Below are 18881 nucleotides of genomic sequence, written 5' to 3'. Positions count from 1 at the left end.
AAAAGATTTCTGATTCCATCAGTGGTTGCTAGGTAGATTTTGCACAGGCAGCCTTTGTTGAAAGGAGGGACAATCTATCCAGTCATAAAAAAGCTTGCTGATTCCTTTAGCAGTTTACTGGGCAGATGTTGGGTCTGAGAGGAAGAACAGTAAAAATACTTCCTTTGTGTGTTCATAATGCAACTTTTATGTGATTACCTTGATCTATCGTCTAATACAGGCAGCCTTCCCCCCCGCCCCTACTCCACATAGTCTGTAGAATTGAAGTTTTCCAGTATGAGGCATTTGAAGTCTACCGCAGAGCAGAAGAATACATCACATAATAAAATTACATGGAGGCTAGTACAGAAAACATTGGAAGGAAGTAAACCTTTTGACACAAATAGGGTGTGTCCATAAATATATATATTTAACAGCTGAAAATTTGAGTTATAGTCAGAACTAAATAAGAAAACAATAGGCATGTTTTCCCAGCAATCTGTCTATAGTATATAATATCTATAATATATAATATGTCTATATAAATTGTGTGTATGTTTCATCTAATTTTCCCACTGAATTAAGTTTAAAGATTATTCTCTTCTATCCTATAAATAACACACTACTTCAGCACTATTATGTTAAAGGAAAACATTTTTTAAAAATCTACTCATAAATGTTATTTTGTGAAATCCTCTCTTGAAACATGCTGAATTAAACAAAATGAATGTTATTAAGAAGAGTAATAGGACAATCAGGTTAACCTAGAATGAAAGAATTCAAACATGCAATTGCCCACCTGCTGTTTGAAATTGTGAAGTCCATGATTGACTGCCCTGATTGCTATTTCTGCAGATATTTATTTTCTCTTAAGTCCCAAGGAACCTATGCACTAGGCCTGGTGCATCTGAGACTAAATTCTGAATTTTACAAGCCAGTGGTCTAACATTCATTGCCTCAGGTCCATCCTTCTCACCACAAAGTATTTCTGTCCCTGGCTGGCTGAAGTACACACAATGTGAAGAGTGTGGGCTAGAAAACATGGTGATTTTTGTTTCATGCAGTTTCTAACCTAGGCTGCTTGCCATGTGGCACAGATAGCTGCTATTTAGGAAACAAAATAGTATAACTAGGAATGAGTTGAAATTTCTCTCTCACATCCCATTTTTGTAGCCCCATTCACAGTTTGACTATTTGATGGTGGTGAATAGGGTCTTACTGTCAACCTCTTGGCAACTAAGGGCCCACATCTTCCCTCAGAATGCCTCATTGATTACATCAAATGAACTTAAGGGCATAGTGGAGGGGAATGACCAGTCACCACTAGGAACACGCTTGCTATCACAAAACTGGTGGCAGAAGCTAAAAGGGGGAGCTGGCAAAAAAGGTAAGTTAGGTTTTTCTTCATTCCTCCTTCCCATGTTGTTGAGCTGAAACCTTTCCTCCAACATTGAATCAGCCCTTGTATATGCGCTCTTGGACTCATGGAACAATGCAAGTTTTGTCATCCTAAATTTTCTGAACTCAAGAATGAAACTCTTCAAGTTTCCGTAATTACTAGTAAAATAAAGAACATGTTCAGACTTTGTTATACATGTGTATGGATATATGTGCACATGTATGTTTCTGTAGGAACTGCTATACAAACCTCTATACACATTTCATTTTAAAAGTGAACCGAGGTATAGGCTCCCTCCAATGCAGGCTACAGATAGTAAGTGTACTACTGTATGTGCATTGCACATAATATGTGAATAATATACATGTGTGTTATTTGACCATAACATGTATATAGGGCTAAAGTTATTGATCTTATATGTAGTCTGAAGCAAGATGAACACAAAGGAAAGAATCAAAGCCACATGAGCCTTCAGCTTGCTTTAATGGACAGCTTGTTGAAACTGCTAATATTATAATGCCCTTATACAAAACTATGGTGCAGCCACACCTGGAGTACTGCGTACAATTCTGATCACCACATCTAAAAAAGAACGTTGTAGAACTGGAAAAGGTACAGAAGAGGGCAACCAAGATGATCAGGGGCCTAGAGCATCTTTCTTATGAGGCAAGACTACAACACCTGGGGCTATTTAGTTTAGAAAAAAGATGACTGTAGGGAGACATGATAGAGGTCTATAAAATCATCCATGGTGTGGAGAAAGTAGATAGAAAGAAATTCTTCTCCCTCTCACATAACATTAGAATCGGGGGTCATCCCATGAAATTGATTGCCAGGAAATTTAGGACCAACAAACGGAAGTACTTTTTCACACAACACATAATCAACTCTCTGCCATAAGATGTGACAACAACCTGGATGGATGTGCCATAAGATGGATGTGCCATAAGATGTGACAACAACCTGGATGGCTTTAAGAGGGGGTTGGATAACTCATTGAGGAGAGGTCTATCAATGGCTACTAGTTGGAGGGCTAAAGGCCACCTCCAGCCTCAAAGGCAGGACGCCTCTGAGTACCAGTTGCAGGGGAGTAACAGCAAGAGAGAGGGCATGGCCTCATCTCCTGCCTGTAGGCTTCCAGTGGCATCTGGTGGACCACTGTGTGAAACAGGATGCTGGACTAGATGGGCCTTGGGCCTGATCCAGCAGGGCTGTTCTGATGTTCTTAATGTTTCCTGGGAGTCCATTTGTGAAAAATAGAAAGGTTATACACTGCAAGAATAATCAATATAAATCAAACTAATATGTATATCACCTCTTCTTGCACACTGATTGAGAGGAGTAAAGAATTAAGACTAAATTAGTTATGTCAAGGTGCATAGTAATTGGTGCTTTCAGACAACCATCTGCTCCTCTATTGTGAGTTCTGCCTTACTCTTTGAGAACAAATTCTGAACTTCAAGGCACAAAAAGAGGCCTCTGCAAAATTTCCAGCAGGTTTGCTGATGACTCTGTGTTCCCACTTTCGTGTTGTCACCTGAATCTAAACAAGCCGGTTCTTGGAGGAGGTGCTCCATTGGCACCATCAATTTCCGCAGAAATCAAGAAATAGTTTCAAAGAAAATGTTCCTTATCTCTAGTGTTTGGATATTTTCCTCAAGCTGCTAGTAGAATGAAACACTGCCTTTGGTTTTTTGCCAGGCTCTGGTCTCATTAGTGAGTTGAATGAATTAGCAAGCCCTTAAAAAAAATGTGGCATTAACTGTTTCTCTACTGATGGAGCATCTAGACAATCTTCCTTCTGAATCTGAGTAGGTTAGTTACTTCTAGCTGTTGTTTTAAGAATATGTACTGATTGAATAAGGGCATGACAAATCCTAGTTACTTAATCACATACTTATTATATAAAATAAATACTTTATTTGCCCCAGGCAATCCTTTTTCTGTTCTAAGTATGTTACTTGCAAAGAGGTTTAAGAAAGAGAACCATTTACTTTCCTCCTTCACCATATCAGTCACTAAGTCCAGTATAATTTGTTTGTCCACTGTCTGGCTTCCAAATTTTGGGGTTGGCTTGTAGATCCAAAGATGATTTGTCATGGCCTAGATTGAATTGTATTAGTTTTATTATTTATTTTATTTATTTATTTATCATATTTTTATACTGCCTGATATATACATCTCTAGGTGGTGTACAAAATTTAAAACAACATAAAAATCACAGATTAAAATCCACAAAACACAATAAAAACAATAGCATAAAACCGCTATTAAAACAAATTATTAAAATTAATTCTAATTAAAAGCCTGCGAGAACAGGTGTGTCTTGAGGGTCTTCTTGAAAACAGAGAAGAACATGCTCTTATTTTAGCAGGAAACATATTCCTAAGCCCCAGAGCAGCCACCAGACGAGCCAGCGGCAACTGTAACTGGACCTCTCCAGAAGATCATAACAAGCGGCAGCTTCATAACAAAGAAGGCACTCTCTTTAAAACCCTGAGCCCAAGCTAAGGGCTTTATATGTGATACCCAACACTTTATATTTCTCCTGGAAACATATCGGTAGCCAGTGCAGTTCTTTTAAAATCTGTGTTATGGGGTCCCTTCATGTTGTCTCAGAAACCAATCTGGCTGCCCTATTTTGTACCAATTGTAGTTTACAGACTACTTCAAAGGTAACCCTACAAAGAGTTCATTACAGTAGTCAAGCCTGGAGACTACCAGCATATGTACCACAGTTTTATGGTAATTTACCTTCAGAAATGTAGCTGACGTATTAGCTGAAACTGATAAAAAGTGCTCCTGGGCCCTGCCTCCACCTGAGAAACCAGGGAGAGCTTTAGGTCCAGGAGTACTCCCAAACTTCGTACTTGATCTTTCAGCGGGGGAGTTTAACTCCATCCAGAAAAGGCAGATCTAAACCATCTCTCTTTCTCCGACCCCCAACAGTCAGTACCTCTGTCTTAATTCGTTTCAACCTCAGTTTATACCTCATCCAGCCCATTTCTGCCTCCATTACTAATTTTCTTAATGTAATGTATATTATGTTTATGATTGGTAGTTTCTTTTTTAAATGGAAGGGCTGCAGAGGCTAAAAAGCCTTAAGCATTTTATTTTGTCAACACTATGAAGGTTGCACATAAACAGTTTTCATTCATGCACATGATTTCAGCATGTATAGAGAGCCAGAGTGGGCTAATGGATAGAGGATATAGCTCTGAATACATACTGTAGGTTAAAGCAGAAGATCATAGGATCATAAGATCTCAGCTCCAGGCAGTCTTGGAATAAGCAGATTATCTGGACCCATTTCAAACTGGCTTTCTGGCGGGCTTTGGGGTTAAGATAGCCTAGGCTGGTCTGTTGGATGATCTCCAATTAGGAATAGACATGGGGAGTATGACTCTGCTGATCCTTTTGGATATCTCAGTGGCTTTCGATACCATCAACCATTGTATCCTAGGAACATAGGCAGCTTCCATATATTGAGTCATACCATTGGTCCATCTAACTCAGTATTGTCTTCACAGACTGGCAGCAGCTTCTCCAAGGTTGCAGGCAGCCCTGTCTTGGAGATGCGCTGTCTTGGAGATGCCTTCTCAGCCCTTTCTTGGACATGCCAGGGAGGGAACTTGGAACCTTCTGCATGCAAGCATGCAGCTGCTGTTCCCAGAGCGGCCACATCCCCTGAAGGGAATAACTTACAGTGCTAACATGTGGTCTCCCATTCATATGCAACTAGGGTGGACCCTGCTTAGCAAAGTGGACAATTCATGCTTGTTACCACAAGACCAGCTCTCCTCCCTGGAGCTCCTGAAGGGATTGGGTGTGGCACTGCTTTGCAGTGATTCTGCTCCTACCTCTCAGGCAGGTTCCAGATGATGTCACTTGGAGTATGTTGCTCTTCAGAATGAGAGCTATTGTATGGGATTCCTCAGGGCTTCTCTCTCCAATGCTTTTTAACATCTTCATGAACCCTCTGGGAGAGATCATCAAGGGATTTGGTGCACAGTTATCAATGTGCTGATGATACTCAAATCTATTTCTCCATGTCAACTTCATCAGGAATGGCTTAACCTCCCTAAATGTCTGTTTGGAGGCAGTAATGGGCTGCGTGAGGGAGAACAAACAGACTGAATCCAAACAAGATAGAGGTACTCATTGTGGGAGGTTGGAACTTAGGAAATGGCTTAGATCTGCCTGTTCTGAATGGGGAAGTACTCCCCCAGAAAGAACAGGTACATTGACTGGGAGTACTTGGGAGTACTTCCTGTTTTCTCAGTTTGAGGCATGTATTTCGCCTGGAACCTTATTGGTAGCCATTGTAGCTCTTTTAGTATAGGAGATGACCCAGAGACCAACCTGTCTGCAGCATTTTGTACCAACTGCAGTTTCCAGTCTGTGTACAAAGGCTGCCCCACATAGAGTGCATGGCAATAGTCAAGTCTGGAGGTTGCCAGCCTATTTACCACTGTTCTGAAGTAGTTTATCTCAAGAAATGGACACAGCTGGCATATCAGCTGAAGCTGATAGAAAGCACCTCTGATCCCCTCTTCAACCAGGGACACCAGGGAGAGATTTGGATCCAGAAGCATCCCCAGACTGCATACCTGTTCCTCCTTGAGAAGTGTGACCCCATCCAGAACCTGCAGATCAAAATAGTCTACTGAGTTCCCACCCTGCACAATAAGTACCTCCATCTTATCTGAATTCAGTCTCAGTTTGTTATTCCTCATCCAGCCCATTACCGCTTCCAGGCAAGCGTTTAGGAGGGTTATGCCTTTTCATGATTATGGTGACATGGATAAATAGATGTGGGTGTCATCAGTATACTGATAACATCCTGCACCAAGTCTCCAGATGATCTCTCCCAGCGGTTTCATATACATGTTAAAAAAACACTGGAGACCGTATGGAGCCCTGAGGAATACTATACAAAAATTCAGATTTTGAAGATCAACAGTCTCCAAGGGACCTGGCATTTTCACATTATCTTGTTTTTAGGTCTACAGAAAAGGTTCCTTTTCTGATGGTGAATGGGTCAAGGTGGTCTAGATAGCCAGCACTTGCCTTGTAGACCAAAGAAGAGCCCATCCATCAGTCTGTGTATGTGTGTGCGTAATTTATTATTTATTTTTCTATTCAATTCTCTATCCTCTTATATTCCAGTGAACAACAAACATTTTAAGCAAGTATCAATAGTATTTAGAATGCAGTAACATTCTAGAATGTAATAACATTGCTTCCTCTAAAATCCTATCCCCACCCCAAAAAATCCTGCGAAGAAAAATAAAAATTAAGAATAAAGACTAATTTGAAGTCCATATTTTAATTATTTATTTTGTCTTCATTCTTCTTTATTTTTATTGTTTGTGGGGTTTTTTGCGGGGGATAGGATTTCAGAGTCAGCAATGTTATTACATTCTAGAATGTTAGTGCATTCTAAATACTATTGATACTTGCTTAAAGTGTTTGTTGTTCATTGGAACAGAAGAGGAAAAACTGGCATGTACATTATAACCAAAGTCCCCAGTTTATTATTTATATTGATTTTCACTCTAGTATTTTAGTGTGTGTCGCATGCTTTGAGGCAAACTAGCTTAGAAATCCGTGACTAATTGTTAGGGCCTTTGCAAATACAAGACTGGAAGAAATTGCATTGCTGACTTTGAGAGTGAAGCAAACCTACCACATCATGTCTTCCATAAAGAAATTTATTGGTCCTTAAGTCCGGTTGATTAATGATCTGCCTTGTTTCAGACTGTTTCTTTCATTTTTATATATTAAAAAGCAGGATCAGGGAAAGGTACTGGGTACTAACTGTTAACTTCAAGTAAATTAACTTGTTCAGTTATAAAGCAAGTGCTCAATCTTTGCTTCTGTAAGAACATTTCCAGATAAAATTCAGTAATCCAAAAAATCTTCAGTTTAAAATGAGTCAAGATGCTTTATATTTTTACTCGTGTCCGAAAAAGAATAGAAATTGTAAGTTAAGGTGCCCATCTTAACGTCTGCATCATATAAGCTGTAAAGACTTTGTACAGACTGGTATATGATGATAGCTTTAGAAATGAGGCTCCATGCACTCACACTTTGCCTTGAACAGACATGCATCAGGCTGAAATTTATCAGGAGCATCTCTAGGAAATGATTTGGATGCCTGGATGCATCTTTCTCGAGCCCAAAGGCCAACTGAAAGACCAAGGCAAAGTGTGGGTGCATGGATTCTGATTTCTAAAGCCATCATCATATGTAAAGACTGTACAAAGTCTTTACAGCTTATATGGTGCAGAAGTTAAGATGGGCATCTTAAAATAATTGAAATTCTAAGATGAGCATCGTTAACTTAGAATTTCAATTATTTTTAGGGCACGAGTGAAAATGTAAAGCAGCTTAACTCTCATTTTAAACTGAAAGGAGTTTTTTTTATTACTGAATGTCCTGGTGTTTTGATCAAGGCAAATCTGATTAGATATTATGGGGAAGAGCTTACCCAGACCACAAGGTAAAACTTCCTGATGTTGAACACCAAAAACTCTGTAAAACCTTCAACTAAGATAAAGTCACAGTCTGACCCCCTCACCTGAAAAAACACAATTAAATGAAATTAATAGATTCCATAATAGTGACAGTGTGATCTCACCTCATGATTATTCAGCAGTGAATAAGGACACAGCAAGTAGCAGTTCACTTTAAATCTGTACTTCATTTTTCCCCTCTTTAAACACACACTCTCTCACTGATAATTAAAAATAACAAATGCTTTCACAACCATGTCCAAACGACAGATTATCTTCCCAGAAATTTCCCATAAACCTTACAGTTCTCTTGCTTGATTTAATTTCCTTCAGGATGGTATTATCAGCAAAATAGTGTAAAGGTTGTACACAAGTGACTAGCCATACAGACACACCGGATAGACAGGCACACATACACCAGCACAGACAGACAGACAGACAGACACCCTTACCTACCCACCCCGAGCACTCAGATGGCCTCCATGCATGTGCGGAGGCCATCTAAGTCCTGGGGGTGGAGGCCAGGGCACCAGAAGGGAACACTGGCTTGCTAGGACTGAGTGAACAGCAGATGGGAGCGAGGCAGCAGGGTCAGGGCAGCAGGGTCGGGGCAGTGTATCAGCTGTCATGTTTATTGTGGGCAGAGCTGTGAGCATGGTAACCTCAAACTTGCTACTGCACAGACTCTGTAAGCACTAAAAATGGCATTTTTCTGCCTCTTAAAACCCAACTTTGAGGATCAGTTGTAAAATAACAATCAATTGGGTCCCAGGGAGATATACAAAAGGTACTTTTCTGGCAAGCAGTTGAAAGGCTGAAACATGGACTACAAAATCATCTAAATAGCACTTCCTCAGTCCAAAAAGGGTCACCAGCCCTTTAAACCTCTGTTCCAAAGAGAAAAACCTTAAACAGCTCAATCTAAGCTATTTTCCAACAGATTTTCGCCAAATTGCAGGGGAGGTGTCTCTTGACACTGAGTGAATGTGTGCTGATAGCCAGACAGATCAGACAAACAGTTTTGATTTTATAAGCAATAGAATGTTCAGGGCTTATAATGGTGGAACGTTGAAAACACTCTTCAGCTTAACTATACTGACACTATTGAATCAGTATAGTAATGAATTAGATCCAGTATCTCTAACACCCGTATGTGATTGTGCTGATTGCTTCTATTCCTAAATGCATGCTGAGGGCTATTGGAGAGAAGTAGGGGTGGGGGTGACGTTATAGTATAACACACACACAGCTAGTTACCCACCATCTCTCTTTCTCTGCTACAGCACCAGGGGAAGCTGCCTAAAACAAAAAGTATTTTTTATTTGTTGGTAAGGCAGATCTATTGGAGGCAGAACCATTTGTTTATTATTTATAATATGATTTGGTTTGCCTGAATCACACACACTACGAAGTGGGAGCTGGGAGATCAGTTTTTAGAGCAAAAGGAGTAGGTGGGTGGGAGGTAAGCTTTTTGCTCCCCTTCATTACATGCCCCCTTTATTTCAGTGCGGCTGTGCAATATGGTTCTCACCTAAGATGAAAGCAATGGTCCTAGGGAGCACCCAGGTAGCAAGCAGCATCTGCCTTTTCCTTTTCCTGTCCACATGGTCATGCCCTAGGACTGAACTGCCTGAGACAACGACTCTGTGCAGTTGCACTCAAAGTGCTCTCTCCCTGTCTTCAAGGTTGGGGTGGAGTACCCAGCCTCTTTTAAAAACAAAGAAGTAAAAAATAATTAAAATACCGAAAACCACATAGGCATGAAAGAGGAAGCATTGTGTAATTCATCACTGATGTTACAGACGTTGATTGCCTACAGTGCTCATGGTTGCCTATGATGTTACTTATTTCTATTTCGTGAGTAAAGTCTGTGATGTTCAGTCAGCTGCTTCTCATTGCAATTATAGTGTTGTCTTTGTGGATGTTTGTTTTCTCCAGCTGGAGACTAGTGTAGTCTGAATGCTTATGAAATTCTGAAACTTTGCAGTAGGTGTGCTTCCTTGATAAATGCCATCTGAGTACCTCAGATGAGCAACTTTGTGTATCTCAGGAAAAGAAGGGTGGGGGGAGATCTGGAATGACCTTTAGCAACATAGGTTTTGTTGCCTTGCTGAGTTATTAACAGTGTGCCTTGGATGTGCCTCAGATCAATGTGGTTTGCCTTGTGTGACATATAGAAATTGGCTGCTGATGGTCTTTGCTTCAGGTGCTTGTTTGTGTAATCCCACTAGTTCAATTAGCATTGGTGTTGTTACCTAAGAAAGATTCTGAAACCAGCCTAGTTGTTTGTCTAATAGGTAGCTCTTTAGCCTTTTCATCAAGAGTTGTTGATATAACACCTGAGTCCTTGTTGTAGATTTAACAGTGGCTACCTGCACCATGAGTGCCACTGTGGAGAGCTGCTGCTATGAGCTTTTTTGCTATTTTCAATTTGGGCTCCTTTTCAGATGTGTGTAGCCACAGAAAAACGGACATTTCACCACCAAGGCATGTTTGTGTTGTATGCATTTTTCCATTTCATTTTAAAATTTGCTAGACACTTTTAAATCTGCTCTTCATTTTTGCTAATATTACCTGCAATTGAAGCAAAGACACATTCAGGTGTGCAAAGATAGATTGAAATGGAATAAAATGTGTCTGCTGTGGAACTCGCTCAGCAATGTCTAAAGTGGTAAACAATGTTTGAATGTATGGATGTCAGAAAAATAAGTCCTTTAAAATAATTGTATTGTAGAAAACTATGTATACAGGAAACAGGCATCACAGAGAAGGATTGTAGTAGTCCCTCGGAGCTGCAGATAACATGGCTTAGGATTAAATTGTCTCTGTAGATGCTTTTATAATGTGTGCATGTGTAGTGTGCACATGCTTGTTTTCAAAATAAAGCATGTTTTTAAAAAAACAAAACCCTTGTCACTTATCACTGAATGTATTTTGGGTAGACTGGAATAATTTCATTCTTTGCATGCTTAATTTATTAGTTGCACAAAGTCCTTATCTCTGTCTATTGCACCTGCAATGCAGAAAATTCCTTTCTTTAGTAAATAGCCTCTCATATATTCTTCTCATAGCTAGTTGTTTCAAATGGTGGAACTACATTAGAACTGTAGCTATGCTTCTTGGTTTCACTCTTAAGTAAATCTTTGTCTCTATTTCTTTCATCCTCCCCACCCCCCACCATCCCTAGTTCCCACCACAGCTGCCAGCACTCCTGATGCAGTTGACAAGTACCTGGAGACACCTGGTGATGAGAATGAGCATTCCCATTTCCAAAAAGCGAAAGAGATGCTTGAAGCGAAGCATCGTGAAAAAATGTCTCAGGTGAGCTACAAACTGGTCTTATAAACTGAGCTTTTAATCGGAATTTGAGATTTTTTTCTTTGGTATTTTCATTGTTAATTTCACGTTAGGAACATAGGAAGCTGCCATATACTGAGTCACACCATAGGTCCATCTAGCTCAGTATTGTCTACACAGACTGGCAGCAGCTTCTCCAAGGTTGCAGGTAGGACTCTTTCTCAGCCCCTATCTTGGTGTAGAGATGTACAAACTGGTTCGATGATCCGGGGGTTTGATGGTTGAGTTCGCTGGTTTGAAGTCGAACTGAAACCACCACCACCCCTGGTTCTGTCCGGACCGAAACCAAACCCCACCACCAGTTTGTGATTTTTTAAAAAATAATAAAAATAAAAAATCTCTAACCCCTTTGGGGATTCCTAAAGGCCTTGGGGGGGGGGTTTCCATGAAGGTTCCCCCTCCCCTTGTCAGCTTTGGTAATCACCGCCGCGGCCCATTCAGCCACACTCCGCATACCAACATGCTGGCCATTTTGCTTGCCACCGCACATGCGCAAATGGCCTCTGCAAAGCCCTGGGCTATGCCAGGCCTCACAGAGGCTATTTGCGCATGCCCAGCAGCAGGCAAAACGGCCACTGCAGTGGCATATGGAGTGCAGCCGAATGGGCCACGGCGGTGATTACCGAGGCCGGTGGGGGGGGGAGATCCTTCGCAGGCGCCCCCTGCAGCCTTTAGGAAGCCCCCGAAGGGGCTAGAAGTAAACAAATTTATATACACATATATATATATATTTGCGAACCCGCCCTGGACCAAACCGAACCGTGGTGGGGTTCGAAGGGGGACTGGACCAAACTGGTCTGGTCAGGTTTGAGTGCAATTCTCATTCGAACCAAACCAGGCCAGCCAGTTCCATGCACACCCTTATCTTGGATATGCCAGGGAGGGAACTTGGAACCTTCTGGTCTTCCCAGAATGGCTCCATCCCCTGAGTATCTTACGGTACTCACACATCGTCTCCCATTCATATACAACCAGGGTCGACCCTGCTTAGCTAAGGAGACAAGTCATGCTTGTTACCAGAAGACTTCTCTGCCGTAGAAGGCATTTCTACGTACAGAAAAATATTGAAAAGCAGCATCATATGTAGCCCTTGTATATTTCACTGCACATGCTGGAGAGATGCACTTAGCTACCAAGTAAGTATACATACAAGCTGCAAAATATGCATGTGAGCCATCATTAGGAAAATTGCTAGATATAAGTTTTATTATTTTCTCCCCTTCTGGTTAGTGTAGGCTTCCTTGTAGGAAAGGCATTGTGAAATGTTACCATTGCCCTGTTAACAATGGTGTTCAGCAAAACCTATGGCTACACTTTGACATCAGTTTCTGTTCATGGGTTGACAGAGAGATCCCCCATGAAAAAACTAATCAAAATAGCCTTTGGGGGCTCCTTTTGACAAATGTAAAACATTCCTGGTTTCTAGGGCTCGCTTTGCTATGAAGCATCATAAAGCAGATAGACATTCCAGAAAGGGAACTATTTCCCTGACTTAAGTCTCTTTGTATGCCATTTAAATAAATGCACTAAGACAACAATGGTTTTGACCTGAACGCAAAAAAAAAAAAAAAAAAAGTGTTAGTTGCCCTTTCTTCAGTCAACCTCTGTTAACGTTGCTCCAAACAGCAGTATGGAATTCTTTCCTGCTCCTTCTGGCTATTTCCCATTCTGTCAAAGCATGAACCAGTTTCAGTTACACATGATGAAGGTGAATCTCTACTATCTCTACAATTATTGCTGTCTTGAACACATAAAGATAATTTAAGATAAAGATAATTTAATTTAATATTCCTTGCTATTTTGACTTGGCAGACAATAGAGTGATTTTGGTTTTGTCTCTACCCATAATCCGCCACTACTTCTGTCATTCTATCACCTATGAGAAGCTATTGAGTGAAGCATCATTTTCCTGTGTAATAGCTTCAAAGCAGAATCATTTAAAGACTTAGGAAGAGAAGGGGGGCTGCTCTTTTATTCTTTCTAGATGTTACAACCGTCTTACTATTATTTATAAACCTCTTTTCAACAAAACGTTTCCAAAACAATTTAAAAAATTTTTTTAAAAGCCTAAAGGGCTCATAGTAAAAAAAAAAAAAGAAACATAAAGTGGACACCACCAACTGCCACTGGAAGAACACTGTGCTGTACTGATATGTATCTTGAATTAAATAATTTTAAATGTTCTCAGATATGTTCCTTTTCAAGGTAATATTCTCAGTAACAACCACAATAAAGCTCCCATCAGGCAATCTGACTTCTCCTATTATTTCTTAACCTTCGTTTCAGCGAAACGAAGGTTGAGAAATAAATAGCTTGTTTAGCTTATTTAGCTTAATTGAATACACACCCCTTCTGGACAATTGCCTAAATGGCAGAAGCAAATGCTTATGTCTCGGGGCTGGCTCTGTAATAATTGAAGAGTGTCAGTTAGTATATCCTTCTATAAGCATAAACAGACTTCTTATAGCATACCAAAACACTGGCTTAGTTATACGGTGTTCATATAACTGCATTCACACAGAAAATGTTTTTCCCAGAATCTTTTTCTTAACTTTCGGGTCTTGAAAGTTACAGAGCTTAAAACCAGCTGATCTGCATCTCAGAGCACAGGATAGGGATGACTCAACACTAAAGTATTTCATGTGCTTCAGAACTGGTTTAGACTGGTCAGGGAGATTATCCAATAGCATGGCCAGAGTCAGGAAAGGAATTTTCCACTATCCACACTCCTCTATAATTTTTTTTTTTAAAGGATTGGACTGTTTTTATACTTTGGTTTGTTTACAAAACAGAACAAACTATCATTTCCCAAGTTGAGATTTGATGGGGAACTGTGGTTAGTTCAAAAGTGTAAGGTTTCCAGATCATCCTCCTGACATTTTAAAGGCGAGGGAAGGCTTATTTACAATAATCTGAACTATGGTTCAAAGGCAATTGTTGATAATAGTGATGGGCAGACCTCAGGGCTACAGGATCTAGGGTATGTTTGGTTTTGGTTTTCTTTTACTTAAAACCCTGTGGTTCACCATTTGGAGCCAGGTGCAGACTAGTGACCCCGGGGGTTGGACATAGACTTAGAATTGTACAACCAAATGCCTCTGTGCACATGCTCAGTCTAGCAATATGTTTTCAGCTCCTGTCCTTGATTTTCTAGGGGTAGGGTGGGCAGGAAGCCTTCTTTGTTGCTGTTGTTAAACAGTTCAGGATCAGAAATCCATGCCGCCAATCTCCTGCAAATAACCCATAGTTCTAATAAAACCTGCTGCTTGGAATATAATGGGACTGGTGTGATCAGAATTTGTCTTAATAGCAAAAATACATTTTTGTTATCTCCTCTTTCCTTTCTCAGTTTCTCTCCCTCCCCCAACAATTATATCATGCTCAGTGTCCTGAATTCTGAGTACTGTATGACTTTGAAATGGCTGGCTTCCTTAAATCACAGCCCAGAACTTGTCATTTTCCCGGCATGAAACAGCCAAGTCTTTGAAGTACCATAAATCTGTATGGCTGTGATAGCTTTGTGTTTTCCATTGAAGGAGAATAGCTTTATAAGCACGTATGGGGCAACTTCATGGGTCCTCGGGCAGCCCTTCTATGGATGCACATCTTTCTAGTGATTTTTCTTCGTGTTTCTGCCATTTGTTTTAAATAGATGCAGGGGAGGGTGGTTGTTTTAAGTACTTAGTTAGTTTAAGCCAGTGACCTTCAAAGGGGAAAAGGAGGTGTGGGGAGAGAGAGAGGGAGAGGTTTTGTCCTCCTCTTTTGTTTTGTGTCCGTGGATGTATATGGATGCTATGGTGGAAAGCTGATGAGGTTTTCTGACCAGTTAGACGAAACCATAAATAGCCCATTCCAATTTTACTCATGACAAAAACACAGCCTTCTAAAATAACAGCTTGGGTCAGTGTCTTATTTTTAAAGATAATCATGCTGTTCAGATTCTGCAAGCTATTTATCATCCTTGCACCAGAGTTGAACTCTGGGCCTTCAAATTTACATTTGTTCAGACTAGCCACATGATCTGTCATTTTATAATCTCACCTTCCTCATCCTTAAAAGCTTTGAGGAGATAAGTAAAAACTTGCTCAAGCTAAATACAGATTTATCACCTTGGCAATAGCCCCTGTTTCCACAAGGCATACTAACCAAGTACCTTTGAGTTCAAATTTGATGGTTGGTTTAAAAAGACAAAAATCTGTTGTTTGGTGAAGGATTATGCTGAAAACAGAACACAACCGTCATTTGTACCGTAAAACTGTCTAGCAGATGTCAAAGTCTCCAATGAGAATTGATAAAGAGAGAATTTAAGCATTTGAAGACCAGTTTAATGTAACAGCCAAACTAGATGAGAAGGTGGGATATCTGATCACAGATCTCCTGGGGGTTTTAAATGTCTAAAACCAGCCCCAGATGTTTGTATATGCTAGAGTTGAGTGGGGGTATAAGGATCTCTGTACAGTGGTCCCTCGACTTACGTAATTAATCCATTCCGAACGCACGTTCGGAGGTCGAAATTTTCGTAAGTCGAAGAGCGCACCACGGAAGTCTGGAAACATTCGTAAGTCGAGGAAACCGCATCTAAAAATTCATAGGTCGAGTAAGCTGAATCTAAACCGGCAACTACTTCCGGTCTTTTTTGTCGCTCGTAACTCGAAAACATCGGATGTCGAGTAGTTTGTAGGTCGAGGGATTACTGTATATTTCTACCCATGGGGCAATTGTAGCTGTGGAGAAAGGACAATTTAGATTGGGGGAACATTGTGGGAGTGGGTGGGCGGTGGCGGTTATCCTACCTTCTCCAGCAGTGGCCTTAATTTGAGCTCTCTCCCCATCCCTATGCTCAGCAGAGCTCCTTTTTAATTTTTGTGTCTGTTCCTCTTTTTTTAAAGACAAACCTACAAGAGATCCAGTCACTTTAAATGCAAACAGATTCTTTTCATGATTGGAAGGCTGAGGTGTCTTTTCAAATGCTGTGCAGCCCTTTTTGGGGTGGGGGAGGAAAAATCAGTGAAAATTGCCCTCACCCTTGTGCCATTCGCTGAAGCTGTAACAGCATGTAGGCACACGTTTAGGATGTCAGCCTTACTCTTTAGAGATATACTTTTAGGTTGCATTATTATTTCTATTAGATTTTTAACCAACATAATGTTTTGAAGCTAGTTACAGGTATAAAAATAATAAAGTTTGTTGACTTTCTGTTTGTCTGGGCAGGTCATGAGGGAATGGGAAGAGGCAGAACACCAAGCAAAGAATTTGCCAAAGGCTGATAAAAAGGCTGTCATTCAGGTAAAAAAGAAGAAAAGACTATATCTGTTCAAATTATGAAATAAAATGACATCTGTGGCGTATAGTTGAGTGTTGTGTAGTTTAAGGCATTGTGAAGCAATCTTACTGTTACTTGATGTCACTGTTACTTGATGTCATATATGCTATAAAAGCATCAGCAGCTTTCTGGGCATTACATATATGTTTCAGTGTTGAGTAGGGATGCGCATGAACCAGTTTGGCGGTCCTTTTATGGACCCCCGAACCGGTTCAGTGGTCCGGCAGCAGGGAGATGGTTCGGCAGCAGGGAGATTACTTATAAGAAGCAGGGAAGATGCCAATCCCCCCCACACCGCTGCGTTTCCTGTGCTGGCGCCAAATCCGCTGGCGCGGGGCTGCTACATATCTTCTTGCAGCTGGTCAGCATCGTACGGAAGTGGCCAGTGCACGTGAGCACATCACACACATGCACCAGCCACTTCCGGTACGGCGCTGACCAGGGCTGCAAGGAGGTATGCAGCAGCCCCGCGCCAGCGGTTTTGGTGACAGCACTGGTGGGGGAAACGCGGCGGGGTGATGGTCACCTTCCCTGCTCCTTAAATGTAACCCCCCTCCACCAAACCATCCAGATGCCAGTTTGTGTACATCCCTAGTGCTAAGTAGTCCTGGCAGTTTCATGGTAGTTTTGCTTAAAAAAATTTAATAGGCCGTTATGCCTAGCTACCAGTAATGTTAACTGAACCCTACTTTCTGCAGTCTGAGACAGTATTATGTACTTTGTTCCACTTTTTTAGTCAAACACCATAATCCAGTATCTCTAGTATGCCTGTGCACGCACACATGTTTGTGTGCATCTGAAGGGTTTTCACATTTAGGTATTGGTTCTTTTCTGTGAGTTGGGGAATATTTCCTCCACACCGCGTGAAATCCACCCTTTCATATGTGAAGACAGCTTAGTCTCATTCATATTTTACTAGTGCCACTGCTGGTCCCTGTGAGATGGAGGAGCAGGCAGGCACTGCTCCACTTCTCCAGGCAATTCAAAAGTGTGAGAGCAGGGCCTCCATGCCAACACGCAACCACAGATGAGCGGGGGAGGAAATGTTTAACTGTTTTATGCTTTATAATCAGATGCATTGTCATCTGCTGGTTTAACTCAGTTGCTGATGTGATAATTTGCATTTCTTTTATGACAGCATTTCCAAGAAAAGGTGGAATCTCTGGAACAGGAAGCAGCAAACGAAAGGCAGCAGTTAGTGGAGACGCACATGGCACGAGTTGAAGCCATGCTCAATGACCGTCGCAGCGTTGCTCTGGAAAACTATATCACCGCTTTGCAGGCTGTTCCACCCAAAGTAAGCAGAATCAGAACTATAGAAAGCATAAATGTGCAAACTGATGCCATGCATACTTACTTTGAAGTAAGCCTCATATTGTTCAGTGGGGCTTACTTTTAAGAAAATTGGTCCCTTCTACACCTGCTTGGTAATCGGCCCTACTGAATGCACTAAGATGTGCTTCTGACTAAATATGCATAGTATCAAGCTCTAAGTAAACAAGAATATGTCTTCTGAGTGGAGTCATAAGCCTACTCCGAGTAAAAGGCTGACATTCACAAACAGATCACATAATGGTATCCTCAGATTCATCGTATAAGTTTGCGTACAAAGACAGTCATGACTAAGTCCGATTGAAATTATTAGGACTTAACTCAGTCATCACTAAGTTGTCTCATTAATTAAATGGTGCTTAGTAATGACTAATTTTCTTTGCATATTGATTTCCATGTTCAGAGTGAGTGTGTGTGTGTATGTGTGTGTGAGACTATAGGTGCCACACCTATACATATTAGACCACTACTATATATATTAGACCACATTTTTTTAATTTTCAAAAATAACTTCTTCCTTTCCAAAAACAGTCGTACTTTGCTGAATAGAAGTGGGAGCAACAGAACAGGCAATATTCATTTAAGTCTTGAAAGTCTTACATAACTGAGAGCTAGTTATATGGTCTAGGAGGTGTTCTTATACGTAGCTTTGATCTCTGTCTCTTGTAGTTTATGATGTCAGTCAAAGAACATACTGTGGGGGGAAATCCCTCAGATGCTTATATCATGGGTGTGAACCTCCTTTCTCAGATATACAAAATGAGTGTTCACACCAATTCATATATTTTGGCCTTGACCGTTTGAGGAAAGCATGTTTGTTAACATCCAGGACTTTGGGCATGACCAGTTTCAAGAATGAGAAAATGTGTGTATTAAAATGCTTATGGAGCCTCTACTTTCAGATAGACAGTTTGTGGGGCACAAAGAGGTGATTGACAGCGGAGCAGTGGGACTTCCTCCCCACTTTTGCCCT

The 18881-nt window shown here is 40.9% G+C and overlaps 1 protein-coding gene across 4 annotated transcripts in view; it reads left to right on the top strand.

Moving 5' to 3' along the window:
• APP (amyloid beta precursor protein) overlaps positions 1 to 18881 on the top strand; it is a 286207-nt gene that overhangs the window by 195869 nt on the left and 71457 nt on the right. For all 4 annotated transcript variants that reach the window (XM_053307486.1, XM_053307485.1, XM_053307488.1 and 1 more), the window contains 3 exons: positions 11084 to 11217; positions 16465 to 16539; positions 17715 to 17873. In XM_053307486.1, the coding sequence (XP_053163461.1) occupies positions 11084 to 11217; positions 16465 to 16539; positions 17715 to 17873 (368 nt within the window). The remainder of the gene's footprint in view (positions 1 to 11083; positions 11218 to 16464; positions 16540 to 17714; positions 17874 to 18881) is intronic.

Source organism: Hemicordylus capensis, chromosome 3 (genome assembly GCF_027244095.1).
Source record: "Hemicordylus capensis ecotype Gifberg chromosome 3, rHemCap1.1.pri, whole genome shotgun sequence".
Lineage (NCBI taxonomy): Eukaryota > Metazoa > Chordata > Lepidosauria > Squamata > Cordylidae > Hemicordylus > Hemicordylus capensis.
This window is presented reverse-complemented; position numbering and strand designations above follow the sequence as displayed.